Source organism: Paramormyrops kingsleyae, chromosome 12, assembly GCF_048594095.1.
Source record: "Paramormyrops kingsleyae isolate MSU_618 chromosome 12, PKINGS_0.4, whole genome shotgun sequence".
Lineage (NCBI taxonomy): Eukaryota > Metazoa > Chordata > Actinopteri > Osteoglossiformes > Mormyridae > Paramormyrops > Paramormyrops kingsleyae.
Genome location: NC_132808.1, coordinates 10,320,896 through 10,342,937, shown reverse-complemented (window position 1 = coordinate 10,342,937; position 22,042 = coordinate 10,320,896). Strand labels below are relative to the sequence as shown.

At 41.9% G+C, this 22,042-nt stretch overlaps 1 protein-coding gene and 1 pseudogene across 2 annotated transcripts; both read left to right on the top strand.

The window, feature by feature from the left end:
• Positions 1–4,029: 4,029 nt before the first annotated feature.
• Positions 4,030–11,321, top strand: LOC140593619 (kelch-like protein 10). Of its 2 annotated transcripts, XM_072718650.1 has the most exons (6): positions 4,030–4,299; positions 4,624–5,113; positions 7,953–8,564; positions 9,237–9,386; positions 10,046–10,403; positions 10,923–11,321. In XM_072718650.1, the coding sequence occupies exons 1-5, from the start codon at positions 4,139–4,141 to the stop codon at positions 10,349–10,351; spliced, it is 1,719 nt and encodes a 572-aa protein (XP_072574751.1). In that variant the 5' UTR covers positions 4,030–4,138; the 3' UTR covers positions 10,352–10,403; positions 10,923–11,321. The 2 variants fall into 2 exon arrangements, with proteins under 2 accessions (XP_072574751.1, XP_072574752.1); XM_072718651.1 differs by lacking the exon at positions 10,046–10,403.
• Positions 11,322–14,267: 2,946 nt separating this feature from the next.
• LOC111837204 (kelch-like protein 10) lies at positions 14,268–21,758 on the top strand (annotated as a pseudogene).
• Positions 21,759–22,042: the final 284 nt, after the last annotated feature.

Here is a 22,042-nt window from a genome sequence, read left to right as displayed (position 1 = left end):
TCCAGACTGCAAATGAATCGCGCATGCGCGAAACCCTGGCTGATTCTGCCCTGGCTGTCAAAAATAAGTAACTCCGCCAGAGTAATCAAGAAATAACTTATAAACGCAAAACACTTTATATTGAAATATGGATTGGTAATGGTTTTATTTTACTCATCTAGTTCCTGAGGATTTGTTTATAGGCAACGTGTCCTCTTCTGAGCAAAGAAGCTCAGAAGAACATTTTGGGAGAACATTTTAAAACAAATTTGAGGAAGCACTTCTTTACACAGCGTGTAGTTAGAGTATGGAATAGTCTTCCTGCTAGTGTAGCGGAAGCTAAAACCCTGGGGTCCTTTAAATCAGAGCTAGATAAGATTTGAACAACTCTGAGCTATTAGTTAAGTTCTCCCCAAACGAGCTTGATGGGCCGAATGGCCCCCTCTCGTTTGTAAATTTCTTATGTTCTTATGTTCTAAGCGACCAACAAAAACATTAGACATATAATTCAGAGGAATATTGTTTCTAAGCCAGCTGCAGTATTTTACTGGAATAAACTGTTCGATGACACAGATTGGGAATCTACTGGGATGTTACCTAGGACTTTCATTATTACGAATAAGGGGTGGGAGGTAACTTTTAAGATCCTTCACCGTTGTTATCCAGTGAATTGTAAGATTGCCAAATTTAAAAGAGATATGAATGCGTCCTGTTCTTTTGGATGTAATCCTGATTCATTTATTTTGGGATTGTAGATACAGTAAGATATTCTGGACAAACCTCAATAATTAAATAAACATAGTTGTTGTTGTTTTAGTTCTCTTCTACCTTTTATATTGTCACAGGGAACTATATCCTAACATGTACTTATGTTTGTATATAGTACAGCATTAATAAAAATAATAATAATAATAAGTTTATTTGTAGTTCGAAACGCATTTATGGTGGTTTTTAACCACTTTTTGTATCTCCCACGACATTATTCCTCTCTGCTACAGTGTCCATTACAATTACCAGCACATTGCACATTATGCAAATGAGGTGATGGCATCATTTAGCGACTTCTAGCGACTTTTGGGACAGTCAACAGCTACTTTCCTTGCTGAGGAGTTGGCAACAGTGGCAGCTGACGTGACGTGGAGCGAGATCTGCCGGCGGCTGCAGGGGTGGAGTACAAACCGACTGCAGCCAAGTCGGACAACTTCTACTCCTCGTAGTTTGCGAGATCTGACTGCAATGGCAGCACTGCCGGAAGGGTTTCGATCAAGGTTCTTCAAATCTGGACCTCGATTCCAAATCCAGGCCTTGTTTTCAGTCCTCCCAGGTAGTTAATTTAATAATTACTGATTCTGATTGGTCAGAGGCTTCACACCTGACTGACAGGTAAAGGAAGGCTGGAAAAACAGCAGTGCTCGGACAGGCAGTTCCGAGGCGTTATCTGCTATTTCTCCCGAATATCACGTAAAGCAGTAATAACTGTTTTTCAGTTATTTTACCTGGTTAAATAAATGACATAAATGCTCTAAAAGTACACGTAAGTTAGTGGTTTATTTATTGTTAGTTACTGTAATGTTGCGCTGCATTGTTTAATCGTCCAGTCTGTGAAGAAGGCATTCAAGTATGAATTGCATCTTACATAAGAACATAAGAACTATACAAACGAGAGGGGGCCATTCGGCCCATCAAGCTCGCTTGGGGAGAACTTAACTAATAGCTCAGAGTTGTTAAAATCTTATCTAGCTCTGATTTAAAGGAACCCAAGGATTCAGCTTGCACTACATTATCAGGAAGACTATTCCATACTCTGACTACACGCTGTGTAAAGAAGTGCTTCCTTAAATCCAGTTTGAAATGTTGTCAGTACACGACAATAAAAACTTTGATTCCTTGAAATACATGTATTTGATCTTTTCACACAGGGCCACTATACACAATAGGATCAGGAGTTGGTTATTGGAAAAGAAGTAATGTGCATGCAGGTGATATTTGTATAGATTTATCTACACCCTTCTGACAGTGCGGCCATTGCAGTCAGGTCTCGCACACTATGAGTAGAAGCTGTCCGACTTGGCTGCAGTCAGTTTACACTGCATCCCTGCAGCCGCCGCCAGATGCTCTTGTCACGTCAGCTGCAGACAGACATAAGCCCAAATCGAACGCAGCCACAGATTCGATTGCTTAGCCTTGGTATCCCGGATGTATAACTCGTATTTTTGCATGTGAATTCGGACAGTCGAATTTCCGATGCATATTTCCAATATTCAATGTTAGAATTTCAGTGGCATATAAAATTCAAATTGTGATGACACAGATTTACTTCCATAGATAAATCAGGCGATGGTGTCATTTAGTGACTTTTGAGACAGCCAATAGCTACTTTCCATACTGAGGCAACAGTGCATAGAAATCGGTATCGGTGTTTGTCAGTCACATTTGAGTGTATCGCGGATGTAAACACGTTTGGTTAAGAAACTTAATATTTCATATTCAGAGTCAAGAACACCACAAAAATGTTATTGCATGGACATAACATTATTGGTCATATTTAAAATAAAATATAAGTGGCAAGCACAATACAGGCTCGGTATACAATGAGTTTATACAGATCCTTCCAGACATCATGTGAAACGTTAGAAACCGTACTTGCAAATGTTTCTAAACTTAAACTATAGTTGGGCATTGGTTTGTCAGGGCACAGCACACAGTGACAGCCTAGCTTATCCAGCATTGTGGCTTATAATCCATGCACGCGAATATACACATACATGCACTGATAAACGTGTCATTACAGCTTTGCTGTTTACTTTTGTCTTTAAAAAGCATTCACTCTGTAACGCTAGTTTAACACGAACAGATTAACCCATTTCTGCTACCCTCCGTAGTGAGACTATATAGTTTGCTAGCGTAGGTTAACCAATGTGAAAATACCAAGTTTAGAAGACAAAAAATGCATATTCAGTAATACTACCTAAACACAAAACATCTTACTTGCCTTTATGAAAATGCTGAGAGCAAACACGCATTAAGGGAGATATCATGTTGAAAGTTATCTCTTTCCGTCTCACCGCTGCGACCCAGGCCACCCGGCGCCTGTTCGTTACCTCCTCTATTTGCTGTCCATATCGATCCTCTTTTCCAATTAGGTAACCGAAAAAATCCCGAGGAGTTTCGCTGTGTGGTGGGAGCGGCAACACGCTGCATCAGCGCACGCTCCCAACCTTAAGCCCACCTAGCTTCCAGTCTCAAACACGTTGTGATAAATAAATGAAATAAGGAAAAATGTCGATAACCTTATATGAAACACGCGTGATTTTAAAATGGGTACTTCACCTGTTGTCTTAAAAAACCCGCCATTGGTCGGATATTAAAAATTGTCCCTATATACAGTATATACCGCATGTCTAACTTAGGTACGACTAAGGAAAATACAATATGTATGTACATAGAATTATATGTATTTTAATAGGCATGTATGTTAAGCGTTATGTTTAGAAATATAGTTTTATGCTTAAAAATATAGTTTCACCCTACTGATTCTTCAACCCAATAGAACACCAAATGAAATGTTTTCCTTCCCAGTGTAATTTCCCACAACGCTATAGTAACCGACACACGATTCCGTAACACCGCTGAGACATGTGATGGGTACTTTTAGTTTTTCCTGTGTAGAAACGCAACCGAGGAGAAAAGACAGAAAGACAATTTAAATTATTAATGTAAGAATAATTTTATGTGTATTGGTATTTGAATTTGGGGAATTCGTGATATTTAGCTATTCGTGCATAATACAGAAAATAAAACTTAAATTCTCAGATAAACACAGTATACATTTTCCAGAACAGCTGTTAAAAACGTTTCACTTGTTCATCTTGTACAACTGTTTGTACAAGTAATATGTTATTTTTAAAATTTTTAATCTCAAATATAGATTTAAAAATAAATATAAAAACAAATACGTATATTTGAACACTGACACAAAAGCGCAGTTTTTGCGTCACAGTGTTCAAATACCGTAGCCTATTAGTATATTTGAACACTGTGACGCAAAAGCGCAGTTTTTGCGTTATAGAACGTATCGCACTATATATTCCTGTACACGTCTGATGCTGGTCATTTCGACTGAAATTAGAAAGAGACCAGACATCCACATTTCTGAAAAATGATGGCATACGACATGGAGCGAGAAATGATGTCCCTGGCTTTCCCAGTGTTCAACAAGCTGCGGCTGGCGGGACAGATGTGTGACGTGGTCCTTGTCGCCAACAATGTAAAGTTCGAAGCCCACAGAATAATTCTGTGCGGCTGTAGCTCCTATTTCCAGTAAGTAGCTGTGACCCATACATACTAATGATGCCAAAACAACAAGAAGCCAGAGTTTCCTCTCTTTAGCAGTGACTTCTACCTGGCAATAAGTCTATAATATGATAACAGAATGCATTATTGTGTTATATTAATGCAGTACAGGGTTAATAAGAAAAGTATAAATACCGAGCAGCAGTTATTAAGTGTATACCACCTTAACTTTTGACATATTATAATAATAATTTGGAGCACGTCAATCGGAGGCAAAAAAAAAACCCCTTATGTAACTTTATCTGTAAAACCTAAATGTATTAAATGAGTCACATCTGGATTGTTTTTCAGGGCTCTGTTCAACAGTAGCTGGAATGTTTTGGGAAAACGCGAGTACAAATTCCCAGGCGTTTCCCCAGACACGTTGAGGCAGATAATCGAGTACGCCTACACGTACTCTGTTCTCGTCACGGCTGACAATGTGGAGAGCCTCCTGGCAGCTGCTGATCAGCTGAACATCTTGGGCATCGTGCAGCGTTGCAGCGGCTTCCTGCATGACCAGCTCTGCACTGAGAACTGCATTGGCCTTCTGAAAATTGCAGATGTCTACTGCCTCAGGGAGCTGCACAAGTCTGCCTTCAACTTGATCCTGAGGAACTTCAAGGAGGTCGCCATCACCTCAGAGGAGTTCCCAGATCTTACCTTACATGAGCTCTCTGAAATAATTGAAAAAGATGAGCTCAATGTAAGAGAGGAGGGCGTGGTCTTTGAGGCTATCCTCCGCTGGATCATGCATGAGCCTGCCAACCGAAAGGCCCACATTTCAGTGCTGTTGCCCAAGGTGACTATAATTACACATCATTCTCAGTTAAGAATAGAACACTAATTCAGCGAAGTCTTTAATTCAGTAGCTAGAGACTAAACCTGCATGTCCCATAGGTCTACAATCTAGGCCTGCAAGTATTGCAACTTAGAGTATAGTCTAAAAACAAATGAACACAACACACTCAAATGTCTTACATTAAACAAGTGTTAATTGACATATGTCAGGGTCAGTGCCCATCTGATCCTGCCCTTTGTGTCTTTTCCCCATTTGGCCAGCCAGAGTCAGTAGCCATCCAATTTGGTCACTTGAAAAACCTTGAGTGCTTCTGCTGCTACTTGGACTGCTGCTTACCTTGTTGGGTTGAGCATGTGGCTCTGAGATGGGTATCCTCCAGTCATGGGTTCAAAGTTGGCCTTGGAGTAACTTTATTAATTCACTATAATTTATTGGTTTTCTGTTTGTTGTGTTCTATTTTGTTTTTTCAGTCATTGGTTCGCTCTGCTTGTGGTCTGCATCATAACCTTAGTATTTAATTCCCAGTATGTAGTAATGTTTCAGAGTTTTGGTATTTGTTAAAGTTCCCTAGTTTCTCTGCTTGTTAATTGTTAGTTATGTTCCTCCTCCTGTTGCCTATTTCTTCGTACTGTGCTGATTAGGTAATTGTCTCGTGTCACACCCGCCCTCTCGTTAGCCGGTTACTTGTTTGTACTTACGTGCCTGTGTTTGCGCTGTTCGTTAGTTAGTACCGTAATTGTGCTTTGTTACTCTGTGGTTTATGCTGCCCTTTCTCCTAGTTCTCTTCCTGGTGTTGACCTTTTCCTTTTTATGGTAGTTTATTGTTTGGTTGTTTTTTTTCTCCTCATGTTTAGTTCTCACCCCTCGTGGTCCCTTTTATTTTGTAGTTTTCCCCTCGGTGATCAGTTTTGTTAATAAGCCCCTTTTGTCATGGAGTTGCCCAGTGGCTCATCACATTCTTTTCCCTCCCTGCACCATGCATTCAAAGCATGAAGGAACTCATGGGATTTCCCTCGTTCTGGGTTACTGTGTAGGCGCGGATGGTTCGCATGAATACAGATTATTGCATTAAGACCGTGAAAAACAATGACCTAGTGAAGGCCAATGTGGCGTGCAATTTAGTTTGCATTGCCAGCCATAAGTCAGACTCGTTCCTGGTGGGTGTTGGACTCTGCCAGAGCTGCCCTATGTCACCAGTTCTGTTCATAAGGTTTATGGACAGAATTTCTAGGCATAGCCAAGTGGCAGCGGGGGTCCAGTGCCGGGGCCTCAGGATGGCATCTTTGCTTTTTGTCGATGACATAGTCATGTTGGCATTCTTGGGCTGTGTGTGACCTGCAGGATGTAGTGGGCCGGTTTGCAGCTGAGTGTGAGGTGGCTGGGATGAGGATCAGCACCTCCTATGCCTTGTCCACACGTATACGGGTATTTTTTAAAACGTACCTTTTTCTATATGTCTTGGGCTTTTGTCCACACGTAAACGGCATTTTAGGTCACTGAAAATGGAGCTTTTGCACAACTCCACCCAGGGTGAAGATTTTAAGAAACTGCGTGTTCAGCGTCGACATGTAGACAGGGAAAACAGAGTTTTTGGCTTGAAACGTCAGATTGTGCGCCGTTGTCCACTTTGTTTAACGTCAGAGCGTGTGCTGTTTGCTGTATACATTAGGCGAGTTTGAGCAATGGCGGATTTAGCCGAAATAGTGCTTGTGCTAACCTTGCTGACAGGACTTCTTACATGTGTACAGATAAATGTTGAGTCACTCTCGCATTATATTGATCAACACAGGCGTTGGAATGTGCGCCATGGTTTTCAACTTAACAGGACTGGCAATTAGGCTTCTGATTGGCTAACATGGCAGTACGGTTAGAGTTATAATGCCGCCTGTTGGTTTGGCATGCTCTTGACGGCGCATTTTAGCGGTTTCATGTGGACGGAAATATTTTAGAAGACAATGTTTGTGTGGACGGGGATGTCTTTTAAAAGGGAGGGGGAAAAACACCGTTTAAAAAATACTCGTGTACGTGTGGACCAGGCACTAGTCTGAGGCTATTGTTCTCGACTGGAAAAGGGTGGATTGCCCTCTCCTGTTGGGGAATGAGTTGTTGCCTCAGGCGGATAAGTTTAAGTATCTCAGGGTCTTGTTCATGAGTTAGGGAAGAAGGGAGCAGGAGATTGACAGACGGATTGATGCAGCTTTGGCAGTAATGTGGACGCTGCAGTGCTCTATTGTGGTAAAGAAGGAGCTGAGCTGGAAGGCAAAGCTTTCAATTTACCTGTCAATTTATGTTCCTACCCTGACCTGTGGTCATGGTAGTGACCGAATGAATGAGATCTCGGATACAAGCGGCAAAAATTAGTTTCCTCTGCGGGGGGTCTGGGTTCAGCCTTAGAGGTAGGATGAGGAACTTGGACATTCGGGAGGGGCTCAAAGTAGAGCCACTGCTTCTCTGCATGGAAAAGAGCCAGTTGAGGTGGTTCAGGCATCTATCCAGGATGCCTCCTGGACAGCTCCCTGGGAAGGTGTTTTGGGCATATCCTGGAGAGATTGAATCTCTTGGCATCCCTGCTTAGACTGCTGCCCCCACAACCCGACCCCGGATAAGCGGCACAAAATGGATGGATGGATAACACTCAAATGTCTTACATTAAACTAGTGTTAACTGAAATATCTGAGATTTTTCAAGTAACTGGCTTCAGCTGAAGCATTATGGAAATGAGAAATTAAAATCTGGACATACTGTTTGATCTTTTATGGTAAGAGTTGCTCTTTTCCAGCGATATATAAAAAGCATCAAAGAACTCATGGACATTCTCTCGCTCTTGTTTCCTGTGTAGGTTCGGATGGCTCGCATGGATCCCGAATTCTTTATGAGGACCATAAAGAAAAATCATTTCGTCAAGGCAAATGTGGCATGCAGGCCCATCATTGAGGACGTACTGAAGACCATGTATGACCTCGATGATGGACCTGCATGTTCCGACTTTGCAAATCCTCTGATCCGCCCACGCCTTCCGTCTGAGATGTTGCTGGCGGTTGGTGGTTGGAGTCGACACAGACTCAACCGGATCAATGCGTACGACACCAGAGCTGACCGCTGGGTGGATGTCACGCAGGAGGATGACAAGCCGAACTCCTGCCATGGCACCGTTTATGTAAACGGATATGTGTACTGCATCGGGGGTTATGACGGCACACACACCGTCAATACCGTACACAGGTTCAACACCATCACACGGGCGTGGCAGCAGGTGGCCCCGATGCACTCCTGCCGCTGCTACCCTAGTGTGACCGTGGTCGATGGCCACATATACGCCATGGGCGGCCGTGATGATTTTATGCGCCTCAACTCAGCTGAGCGTTATGACCCAGCAACAAACGAATGGACGCTTATCCGGCCCATGCAGGAGCGCAGAAACTGTGCAGGTGCCACCACCCTGAATGGCAAGGTAGGTTAATGTGAGGGCATCTGACTGTGTTTACCCTCAGATTCAGCAGCTCTTATTCTCTTCAAATTACTGATTTTAATCCTTAATTACTAAGTTCAGTAACCTAATGTGTTTGGACGAAACATAAATGACCTCGCATTACTGGTCAGCATTAGTGACACATTGGGTATCACTGTGTTCTCTGGCTCTGTGTTTGTGCAGTTCAACCCACAGCCCAAAACCTGTGAGATAGATGAACTGGTGTTCCGACACCAGGTTTCCCCAATTCTGGTCCTGGTGGGCCAGAATCCAAAACAATTAGCAGATTTCCCTGTTCAAACACACCTACTAAACCTTGTATTTAACTGATTAAGGTGTGCCTGAGAATGGAAATCTGCAAGCTGCGTTGGACTCTGGCCCTTCAGGACCAGAACTGGGGAACCCTGTCCTACACTATCCATAGCACATACTTTTATGTTTGAGTCACGATGAACTTGATCTGTAAATCCCCTACCTCCTGCCTTGTGCTTTTGGGCACAAGCTCCAGGTTCATCACAACCCAGTTCTAAATAAACTTTTATGGAAGATGTGATGGGTTCAATATGCTTTAGCAAAATGTGCATTTATTCTTTCTAGATCTCCATGCCCAATCATAAACTGCATACGTTTTCATGTTTAAACTGGTTTTCCTAGATTTATGTCTGTGGGGGCTTCACTGGAGCTGAGCCTGTTTCTGCTGTGGAGTGTTATGACCCACTCACAGGGGAATGGACCACAATCGCCCCAATGAGCTCTCCCCGATATGGCCATGGAGTCGTTGCCTACAAGGGGAGAATCTATGCGGTGAGTGACTCCTTTCTTGTACCTTGAACCAAAGGTGTCGTCTCATATTTTACTTGTGAGACTCACATTGTTTTTTTGTGTTTGCTACTGTGTCATGGATTGTGCTGCGCATAAACCAAAAAAAAGGTTCAGTACCAGAAATAACCTGCTGCAAAGGCTTATCTGAATACACATAAAAAATATATGCCACCCACTTTAGCCTTCCTTCAGTCATTTCTGGGTTATAAACTGCATGGGGGGGGGGGGGAGGTGGTTTCTGCTACAAGGTTGCATAATAAAGCTTAGATTTCTTAGTTATATTCTGTAGTCACAGGCATAATTGGTCAGGTCGTTGTTTTTCAGTGTCTATTTAACTGCAAGTGTTTTTATATAGTAACTATTATAATAGCAAAATATGTAAGCATCTTTTTTGATGGCACAAAGTCTTCACTGAATTGTTCAGGTTTTCCGCTGCCCAAATCCCTCTTTTCACTGCAGTTAAGTCGACGTGTATATAACACAATTGAGTTATAAGCTTGTGTCATATATAGACAATGGGAGGTTCTAAGGCACCTGCTTTCTTAGGGATACAATTCCTTAAGAGTTCATGACTTTGGGAAAGTTGATATTTGCCCATCCCTCTTATATCTGAATGATCATTTACCTTTGATGTCTAACAGGTGGGCGGTACCGACGGGTCTCAGTACCTGCGTAGTGTGGAGGCATATGACCCAACCACGAACAGCTGGCATACGGTGGCCCCCATGTCCACAATACGAAGCTACTTTGGCATCGCAGTAGTGGATGACCAGCTGTTCGTGTTGGGTGGGTATGATGGGCTTGGTGTCAATAAGAAGGTGGAGTGTTATGATGCGGAGACAGGGAGCTGGTATCATGCACAGGACATGATCGCAGCCAACGACACCTTCAGCTGCTGCGTAGTGCCTGCGCTCCCCCGCATCGTACAGTACGCTTCACCGCGTTAGTCTCCGATGGCCACTCAGGAGAGAAACCCATCTGCCTCCAACAGCCTGCCCAGTATGTAACCTCATTTACCCCCCCCACCCCCATTTTCTAAAATGAATACTGTTCACAGAAAGTCACAGAAAGTTTTTGGTTCCCTGTGCTGCTGTTGTCCTGGGCTCCCAGAACATGCTGTTTTACTTTTTCCATGTAATCTGCCCATAGCTATAAGCACACACTGATGGATGCTGTCTGTCACTCAACCATCGCCTTTCCTCTCACCTATACAGTACCATAAAGATATACATGTGTCGGCAGTTTGTGTTGTAGCTGCCAAAAACAATCCTTTAATACACATACATTGTGTATATGTGCTGTCACACTGCTGACTTTGTACAGTGGTGCTTTCTGCTTTTTAACAAAGTGCCTTCAGTCACACACACTCACAATCTGTCACTCAGATATCAGGACAGTCGATCTGTTAGCTGTTATTTTTCCTGCACAGCAGTACATTGTTGGACTAATGCCTCATTCACGCATAAATGATTCTGTTCTCACTCTTTCTCTATCTCTCACTGATTCCATTCCTTTCAGGGTTCCCTGTCCTCCTCTTCCTCTGCCTTGTGGGTGGCAACTTTCCAGAGGATGGAGCTTCTCCCAGCGGCTGCGTGTTGATGTCACCTCGCACGTCAGCAGAACAGACATGCAGGAACATGGCCCAGCACGTCCTTCCAGCCCACCGAGATCATGATCCTGGACAAGGGAGCAGTGTGTACAGCTCCTTATTTGGCACCTCACACACACACAAAACTGAGAATTCGGGCTACCCCTGTTACTGAGATCTCACCTGACTAGAGCCTTAACACCATGGCTGCTGGTTACATTGGAACTGGGCTGCACCCTCATCAGTCCAAACTACATTATATTGATAAGCAGATGCATGTATATACAAATTTGCTCTTAGTAATCCCAATAAAATATTTCCAAGTGTCACCATTGAACTGCTGTAGGATGTTTCCATGATTACTAGATATCTGTGTGTCACCCACACATGAGTGACCCCCCACCTACACAGGTAGGCAGCTTTGGCCAATTGTGCCTGTCATTTTCTGCTGCTGTTGTTCTCTGAGACCACGATACCAATAGACACCAATAGATACCATACAGAGACATCTGGAAGCTGGGGAGGGCATCCGTGCTCCTTTAGCCACAGACAGACTGAGGCAGCCAACAATTGGATGATTAAAAAATATGAAATATATCAAATCAGCTGTGCTGTGGAATTGTGTTTCTTAGCTAAAGGCTTAAACAAACATGTAATTGTATTCATCACACCATATACAACTAGCCCAGCCTTTGGTCAGTTCCTTCACTGTACTGTTACAGATTTACTCTGTAATCAGATGTACTCTGATTATGAGGGGCTACCCTGAGTTCTTTTCCCTTTCTGTATTTTATACGTCTGAGGTTCTCAATTAAGAACTTTAACCTAATTTGTAAAGCTTCCCTTTGAATTCTGTAAATTTGCTCCCCACCAGAATGATACATATATACACACTCGTATCGGTGCAACACTTTAAACAAACCAAAAACTTATGCTGCCAATCAATTATGATAAATAGCCTCAATCACACCATTACATTAACTTGCTACATTAGGACATATGATCAAGTACAGTAAACTGTACAGTACAAACACAGAACTGAATGTTAAAATCCTTATTTACAATGTCCAATAAATGTGGGCTGAGACACAGTACTTATATATATATAACTCAATGTCCCACTGTAAAAAAAAAATGTTCAGCCAACTCAAAAATGCAAGACAACATGCTGCAATACATTTTTGAGTTACGTCAACCCAGTTACAAAAGTTCAACAAATTTAAATAAACTTGCCTTGTTTAGGTGACATTTTAAGAGTTAATGTTTTCATTAACTTTTTTAAATAGTAAGATTCAACTGTAATATTTCAAGTTGCCTTGTTTAGAGTACTGAAAAACTTATATTACCATTAGAACCTACAGGCTAAAAAAGAAACATTGGATCAACTTAAAATATTACTTCATTTTTTAAAACTTTTTTCAAGTTTGGTTAATATAATTTTTTCAAGTTAGTTCAACTTAAACTAGTCACTCTAATACATTAGATTTTTACAATTAAAACCAATAAAACTGCTCATGCTCAACTAACGAATATGATTTGAAACAACTAAATAACCCAATAAATAACTAAATAAAGCCAGTTTACTGCAACAGTCCACTTTATTACAACGCATTGTTGCATCCTTGCATAAATAGCTATAAACAAGATACAGTGGCCAGAAACAGTACCTTTTGTCTTTAGACCACAACTTGGGATGGAAGAACAAATCAAATCACTTTGCTCATTTAATCTTCAGATTTTCATTAAGCTTAATTTTAGAAACCCACCACGAGCGAGGATGTTATGGCACTGATATTAGTCTGTACCACATTTTATTGTTAGTTCTTCTGGGTTGATGTATGCTAATTGGTCTGAGTAGTGTAGTTCGTATATGCATATTCAGACATTTATATGCATCCCCAAAGAAATCTTATTATTATGCTTTGCAGCACATTCAATATATCAATTGTAGAAGTACATATGGTCTGAATGCATTTCCTAGAGAGTCAAAAACAGTACTATGCAAAAACAGCTATGCAAATATACATCCAGCACCATTGGTCTACAGTGGAGTGGGTGGTACCAGGAGCTGCACAGAAAAGGGTATAACAACTGTCCTGACACCTTTCTGCATATGTTAATCATCCAAGGGCAGGACCCGCAATCAAACGCACTGCTACAACATTAAATTATATACCACTCTGGAGACACATCCAGTACCTCTCTTAGAGTCTTTTCTCTGATTTGACGTCAACATGCTATAAAACCACAGATCAGGAAAAAAACCCACCATGACCACAGCTCTCTAATCTCCAAGATCAGTCAGAACTGAACCAGAAAAGCTTCAATATAAAACAAGAAACAGCTGTAAGGTCTGTCAAGTCATTCTCATGACGGTGGGTAAATCTGGGATGGCTCTTCTGATCCTCATGACTTCTTGTGCGCATATTAAAATGGGGCAGCTAAAAAACTGAAGTTGAACACATTACAGAAAATAATACATCAATCCTACATGAAAATTTTAGGTCAAACCAGCTACACCCTTGTGACACTTTTTTCTGTGGGTTCTAATGGTAATATAAGTTTTTTAGTACTCTAAACAAGGCAACTTGAAATATTACAGTTGAATTTTGCTATTTGAAAAAATTAATGAAAACATTAACTCTTAAAATGTCACCCAAACAAGGCAGGTTTATTTAAATTTAATTTGACTCCTCAAGCAAAGTTGACTAAACCTCTGTACCTATGTTAATCGAACTTGCAAAATAGTGTTGAGAATTTAACAATCCAAGTTTATTGAAACTTTGTAAATTCCAAAAGTTTTACATAATTATCAGACTTAAGTTGCTATAAAAGGCAGTTATAAAACATGTATGAATCAATGTTGTTGTTTTTTTTTAATCGGCAGTCTTTAAAGTAAAGCTAAACAGTTTACTGTATAATTTATAGTTCACAACTATAAATAGTTCACAAGCTTCACAAACTTGACTGAAGACTCTGCCATAAGTTGCCCGACTGGACAACTTGTCCCGACGGCGCAGCACAAGGTCCATCTTCGACCCTCTGCTGTGAAGATCACCTTGTTTACACAGTGCCCTAACTTCACCTATCTGAAATAACTGTAAGGACCTGTGACAATGTTAGACAGGAAATTGCATGTTTTTGTTACTGTGTTCTGTACGGACTACATTTCCCAGAATGCCAGGGCAAGAGTTGCCGCGTTTTGGACACATAACAGTGGCCAATCCTGTTCATCCATGTTGATGGGTTGCATATAGGATGTACATGGACCAATACTAGAGACGTGCTAAGGAACTGCGCGGCTAAGAGAGAGCGGGAGAACACGTTGGAGAGTCGTCGGAGCAGGACCTGAAGAGGGACGGAGCAGGATTTGAGAGGAGACGGAGCAGGTTTCGGTTTCGCCCTTCGGGAAAAGAAAAAAGTGTCGCCCGGAGTGTTTTGCTGTTTTGCCCCGGTGCCGGAGACCAGGAGGTATACGGCTGCAAGGGAGGTCGGCAACACGACGCCGTGTGGATTTGCACAACGTCGAAGGAAGCCCTGCTCGCCGGAACTCGCCTGCGGCCACTGCTCGGCATTGAGTTCTCTTTTCTTTTGATCCCGAACAAAGTTGTGGAATAAAAAGTGCACCAACGACTGGGCCCCAACGCACCACGCTGTGCAACAGGTTTTTCTTATGCTTATACTTTAATTGCATTGCAGCGAAATGTAAATGTAGGTTTACCGTTTAAGGGTACGCTGCTCTTTGTTTTTTTTCCCTCTTTACTTTAGTGGTCGTATTGGAGCTGTTGTTTTCTTTCTCCCTTGCTGAATAGGGCTCAATAAATAGCCCGGTTATGTTTAAGTAGTGTTGAATGTCTTTATTGAGGAAGTTGTGGTTTTGTTTTATATTCTGGGGGAATATGTTATGACTTGATTAGCTTCATCTCAGTTCAATATTCCCACAGTGGAGGCACCGCGCTGCTAAATGTATTATTTGTGTTTTAAATGTTCGGTCTAAGGGAACAAAATCTCGTCGCATAACACCTAGCGGGTAAACAGGGAGTCACAGCCACTTCTAGTGAACTTAGAACCCAGGATCTAGTTAACGTGGTCAGCTTGTAGTCGCGTGTACCCCCTTTGGTGGCTGAAAGGGGGGGTTACATAACAATAAGGGTATATGATGTTGGCAAATGTTATTTTATATTATTTTGATGGATACGTGTCTGTAAGAAATGGAGGGACACTGCTGTCATACTGCATGTATGATAACATGGATGAAAAATATAGATCAATATATAGATAAATATAGAGAAATATAGATTCAAATTTGGTTTTCAAAGGGTCCAGATGGAACGTTAGGTAAAGCTCCGTGCACATACTGTGGTGATGTACTTTTCACCGAAGCACAATCAGCCAATACAGCAGATGTTACTTCAGAATTGTTCTTTATGTGGTTGTCTGCTAATTAAGTTAAAAACTAAGCTGGTTCTTATTCTACGTAAGGACGTTATTTCAACTATCGCCACCAGCAGTATCGGAGTGTATGAGAATTTGTCCTTATATGGTAATTGTGTGACATTTGACCCCGCCCCTTCCCACAGACAGCAGCCAGGGTCCTCTCATTGGGTGCGTTGGACGCTATCCAGTGAGCTGAGACAAGACTGGACTCTTTCGGTACCGTGTCTCTTCGGAGAATCCTTGGGTACCACTGGTTTGACTTTGTGTCGAATAAGCGGTTGATAGAGGAGTCCCAAATAAGGCACATTACCTGCATCGTGAGGGAGCGTCAGTTACGGCACTACGGCCATGTGGCGCGTTTTCCTGAAGGTGATCTGGCTCGCAGGATCCACATTGCTGAAGACCTGAGCGGCTGGACCAGGCCGAGGGGACGCCCACGTAACGCCTGGCTGCGGCAGATGGATGGCCATTTCCGGAGGGTGGGACTGGACCATGTATCTGCCTGGGGGTGTCGCTGGATGTCGAGGAGTTTCGCTGCGTGGTGGGTGACTTGAAGCCCAACTAACTTCCAGTCTCATACATGTTGTGATAAATAAATGAAATACGGAAAAATCTTGATAACCTTATATGAAACATGCGTGATTTTAAAATGGGTACTTCACCTGTTGCCTTAAAAAACCCGCCACTAGTCCGATGTTACTATATAAATAATCTCTGCTCACGTCTCTGCTACAGCCAAATTGTCCCTATATACCGCATGTCTAACTTAGGTACAATTAAGGAAAATACAATATGTTTGTACATAGAATTATATGTATTTTAATAGGCATGTTAAGCGTTATGTTTAAAAATAGTTTCACCCTACTGATTCTTCAAGCCAGTAAAACGCTAAATGAAATTGTGTCCTTCCCAGTGTAATTTCCCACAAAGCTTAGTAACTGACACACCATTCCGTAACACCGCTGAAACATGTGATGGATACTTTTAGTTTTTCCTTTGTAGAAACGCAACCGAGGAGAAAAGACAGGAAGACAAATTATTAATTTAAGATGTATTGGTTCTTCAATTTGGGGAATTCATGATTTAGTTATTCGTACATAATACAAAAAATAAAACTTAAATTCTCAGAAACACAGTATACATTTCCCAAAAGAGCTGTTAAAAACGTTTCACTTGTTCATCTTATACAACTGTTTGTACAAGTAATATGTTTTTTTTTTCAATTTTTAGTCTCGAATATAGATTTAAAAACAACAAATACCGTATCTTAAAACACTGACGCAAAAAACACTGACGCACTTATCGCACTATATAATTCCTGTACACGTCTGATGCTGGTGATTTCGAGTGAAATAAGAAAGACCAGACATCCACATTTTTGAAAAATGATGGCATACGACATGGAGCGAGAAATGATGTCCCTGGCTTTCCCAGTGTTCAACAAGCTGCGGCTGGCGGGACAGATGTGTGATGTGGTCCTTGTCGCCGACGATGTTGAATTCAAAGCCCACAGAATAATTCTGTGCGGCTGTAGCTCCTATTTCCAGTAAGTAGCTGTGGTCCATATATGCTGATGATGCCAAAAGAGCAAGGAGTCAGTTTTTTCCAAAAGGGTCTGGCTGCAGAACGTGCACTCACAGCCGCCTGCATGCTCAGCCACAACAGGAAGTGCAACCGGGGAATCGTTTCCTAATTGCTAAGTTAGTGCTAATAAAGTGCGGTATACGTTTTCGAGTTAGTCTTGCCAATTATGAACGATATGAAATATTCTTAATCATGTTAACATGTAAATATTTATGTTGTTTGGCTGGCCTTTGTTAGTTTATTAAAATGTTAGATTTTAAATACGCATGTTATTCTTGTAATTATTAGCATCGTGGCCGTGGTAGTATCGAGAGCACTGATGTTCAGACAATGCTACTTTATTTTTTCGGCTGTTATTCCAAGGAAAAATTATTGTGCAACCATCATAACTCGCTAACGCGCACACGTGTCCCCTTATTCTATATAACCACTGTTACGTATACATACATACAGTGGTACCTCAGTACTCGAACTTAATCCGTTCAGAACTCCGGATCGAATACTAAAAAGTTCTGGTTCTGATCGATTTTCCCCATAAGAAATTATGGAAAACCAAATAATTGGTTCCCAGCCCGAAAAAAAAAATACACCTAAATATGTTTTTTTTTTTTTTTTTTTTTTTTTTTTTAAGCATTTAAACACAAAATGAACCGGATCAAACAAGAAGAGCATATACTGTACTAAATACATCTAAGCACATATATCAAAACAGTAATTTGTAATGTAAGAAAATAAATGTATCCAAACAATGTGTCCTGCCCCTATCGTCCACACACCCCCTCGTTAACCCCTTGTGGAATCCCCGTGTGATCAGCTGTTTCTGGTTGTTGTCATTAGTCCTCTGCATTTCCTCTGCGTTTCAGTTTGTTTCCCCAGTCCGGTCATTGTATTGTCCATCTGCGTTTTGCTTGCCTTACCTGTAATTAAACCCCGTATTCCCCGATACCCTGACATCTGCGCTTTTGTCTCAGTTCTGTCCCTGCTCAGCACAACAATATTATAATTAAATGTATTAATTGTTTATTATTAATATTAAAATAATAAGAAATCTTTATTTTAAAATGTATCTTATTATATAATAATAATTACTGTTACTGTCTATCATTGTCTGAATGTATTTTCTGAAGCTTTATCCTTTGTTTCCGCTGAGAGACGTGCTGCGTGACTCATTTCCCTGCGCATACAAGTTAACTTAGGTCCGCGTTCACGGTTTGACTTTTGAGATTCAGATCGAGTTCTAGGTAATTTTTTTTTGAACTGGTTGGGTCGACTTTTAAGAATTTCGAGTTCTAATGAGTTTGAGAACTGAGGTACCACTGTATATGTATTCACCTATCGTGCCCCTGCTATATTGCAGATTTTTCCCAGACGCCATCTCTGCGATGTGTGTGTGTGTATTATATTATATATATTATATATTACATATTATTATTATTATTATTATTATTATGTCACTCAGATCCTTAGCCCTACATCCACATATCATATGTGTTTAAAGCATGTGGGAGGGGTATTTTAACACTGGTCGATTTTCTTTTGAGGGTCCCTGGTTCAAAAGACTTGGAAAACCCTTTATTTAACTTTGTCTGCCAAACTTGTATTTGTTAAATGAGTCACATTTGGATTGTTTTTCAGGGCTCTTTTCGCCAGTGAATGGAATGATCCGGGAAAGTGCGAATACCAATTCCCAGGCATTTCCCAGGACACGTTAAGGCAGATTATCGAGTACGCCTACACGTACTCTGTCTACTGTGATGTGCACAATGTGGAGAGCCTCCTGGCAGCTGCTGATCAGCTGAACATCTTGGGCATCGTGCAGCGTTGCAGCGGCTTCCTGCATGACCAGCTCTGCACTGAGAACTGCATTGGCCTATTGAAAATTGCAGATGTCTACTCCCTCAGTGGAGCTGCACAAGTCTGCCTTCGACATGATCCTGAGGAACTTCAAGGAGGTCGCCATCACCTCAGAGGAGTTCCTGGATCTCACTTTACATGAGCTCTCTGAAATAATTGAAAAGGATGAGCTCAATGCAAGAGAGGAGGACGTGGTCTTTGAGGCTATCCTCCGCTGGATCATGCATGAGCCTGCCAACCGAAAGGCCCACATTTCAGTGCTGTTGCCCAAGGTGACTATAATTATACAACATTCTCACCAACATGCGGCATAACAATAGAACACTAATTCAGTGAAGTCCTTATTACTGTACCTAGAGAGTAAACCTCCATTTCCATGTCCCATAAGTCTACAACCTGGGCTTCTAAGTCATTAAACCAGCAGTAGAGTCTAACAAACAAATAAATGGAAAACAACACAGTCAAAGGTCTTACATAAAATGACACATCTGAGTCTTTCAAAGTAAATGGCTTCAGCTAAAGCATTATGAAAATGAGAGATTAAAATTTGGAAATGCTGTTACATCCATTATCTCAATAGTTGCTCTATTCTAGAGATACACAAAAAAGCAACAAGAAACTCATGGGAATTCTCTTGTTCTGCTTTCCTGTGTAGGTGCGGATGGCTCGCATGGATGTGGAATACTTTATGAAGACCATCAAGGACAATGACAGTGAAGGCCGATGTGGCATGCAGGCCCATTATCAAGGAAGTTTTGAAGGCCATCTATGAACTTGATGATAGAAGTGACTTCGAAAACCCGATGATCCGCCCACGCCTGCCCTCTGACGTCTTGCTGGTTATTGGTGACTGGGATATCCTCCCAACCAGTTGTATTGATGCATACGACAGCCGTGCCGACCGCTGGGTGGATGTGACCGAGGAGGAGGAGAACCCCTCGAGCTTCCATGGCACCGTATATTTAAATGGATATGTGTACTGCATCGGGGGGTTTGACGGCCTAAACTGTGTCAATACCGTGCGCAGGTTTGATCCCATCTCACGGACGTGGCAGGAAGTGCCCCCGATGTACTCCTGCCGCTGTAACGCTAGTGTGGCCGTACTTGATGGCTACATCTGCATCATGGGTGGCCATGACGAGGTTATGCGCCTTAACACAGCCGAGCGCTACGACCTAGAAACAAACAAATGGACGCTTATCCAGCCCATGCAGGAACAGAGAAACGTTGCAGGTGCCACCATCCTGAATGGCAAGGTAGGTTAATGGGAGGGCATCTGACTGTGTTTACCCTCATTTTCAGCAGCTCTTATTCTCTTCAAATTCCTGATTTTAATCCTTAATAAATAAGTTCAGTAACCTAATGTGTTTGGATGAAACATAAATGACCTCGCATTACTGGTCAGCATTAGTGACACATTGGGTAGCACTGTGATCTCTGGCTCTGTGTTTGTGCAGTTCAGCCCACAGCCCAAGACATGTGAGATAGATTAACTGGTGTTCCGACACCAGGTTTCCCCAATTCTGGTCCTGGTGGGCCAGAATCCAAAACAATTAGCAGATTTCCCTGTTCAAACACACCTACTAAGCCTGGTATTTAACTGATTAAGGTGTGCCTGAGAATGGAAATCTGCAAGCTGCGTTGGACTCTGGCCCTTCAGGACCAGAACTGGGGAACCCTGTCCTACACTATCCATAGCACATACTTTTATGTTTGAGTCACGATGAACTTGATCTGTAAATCCCCTACCTCCTGCCTTGTGCTTTCGGGCACAAGCTCCAGGTTCATCACAACCCAGTTCTGAATAAACTTTTATGGAAGATGGATGGATTCAATATGTTTTAGCAAAATGTACATTTACACTTTGTAGATCTCCATGCCCAATCATAAACTGCATACGTTTTCATGTTTAAACTGGTTTTCCTAGATATACAGTATGTCTGTGGGGGCTTCACTGGAGCAGAGCCTCTTTCTACTGTGGAGTGCTATGACCCACACACAGGGGAATGGACCACAATCGCCCCAATGAGCTCTCCCCGATTTGGTCTTGGAGTCGCTGCATATAAAGGGAAAATCTATGCGGTGAGTGACTCCTTTCTGTGTCAAATCTCATGTTTTGTCCATGAGACTCACAGGTTTTTGTCTTTGCTTTTGTGTCACGGATTGTGATGCGCTTAAAGCCAAAAAAAAAGAGTTCAGTATAAGAAATTCCTGCTACGAAGGCTTAACTGAATACACATTAAAATATATGCCACCCTCTTTGACCTCCCTCCATTCATTTCGGGGTTATAAACAAATCTGCTGGGGGGGTCTCTGCTGCAAGCTCAGGTAGAAAAAAATAGATTTTTTATTAGAGTTATATTCTGTAGTTACTGGCGTAACTGGTGAGATTGTTGTGTTTTTCAGTGTCTAACTGCAATTGTTATTTTTAGTGATAATAATAATAAAAAAGCAAAGTAGATCAGCATAAGGAGTCATTTTTGATGGCTGACAGTTTTCACTGAATTGTGCAGGTTTTCCATCGCCCAAATCCTTGTTTTTGTTGCACTTTGATATGTTGATATGTAGGTTGATATGTATGTTGAACACAATTGAGTTACAGTATAAGCTTGTGTCATATATAGACAATGGGAGGTTCTAAGGCACCTGCTTTCATAGGAGTAAAATTCCTTAACAGTTCATGACTTTGGGAAAGTTGATATTTGCTTCTCCCTTTGATACCTGAGTGATCACTTGCCTTTGATGTCTAACAGGTGGGCGGTACCAAGAGGTCTCAGTACCTGCAGACCATGGAGGCCTATGACCCAACGACGAACAGCTGGCATGCTATGGCCCCTATGTCCACGCCGCGCACCGAATTTGGCATCGCAGTGGTGGATGACCTGCTGTTTGTGTTGGGCGGCTACGATGGATTCAGAATCACTAACAAGATGGAGTGTTACGATGCGGGGACAGGCAGCTGGTACCAGGCACAGGACATGAGCAGACTTAAAAAATACTTCAGCTGCTGTGTAGTGCCTGCGCTGCCCCGCATCATACAGTACGCTTCACCGCGTTAGTCTCCGATGGCCACCCATAGGGCTGTCACGATCATGAAATTTTAACTGACGATTAATTGTCATAAAAATAATTGCGATTAACGATTTAATTCTTTTTCCTGTTCTTTGTATAAAGT

Bases quoted from the DNA above. Each gene is read 5' to 3' on its own strand.
- LOC140593619 (XM_072718650.1), top strand. From the start codon at position 4,139: ATGATGGCATACGACATGGAGCGAGAAATGATGTCCCTGGCTTTCCCA. The intron at 5,114-7,952 runs GTGACTATAATT...TTTCCTGTGTAG, and splicing joins TTTCAGTGCTGTTGCCCAAG to GTTCGGATGGCTCGCATGGA. The intron at 9,387-10,045 runs GTGAGTGACTCC...GATGTCTAACAG, and splicing joins ACAAGGGGAGAATCTATGCG to GTGGGCGGTACCGACGGGTC.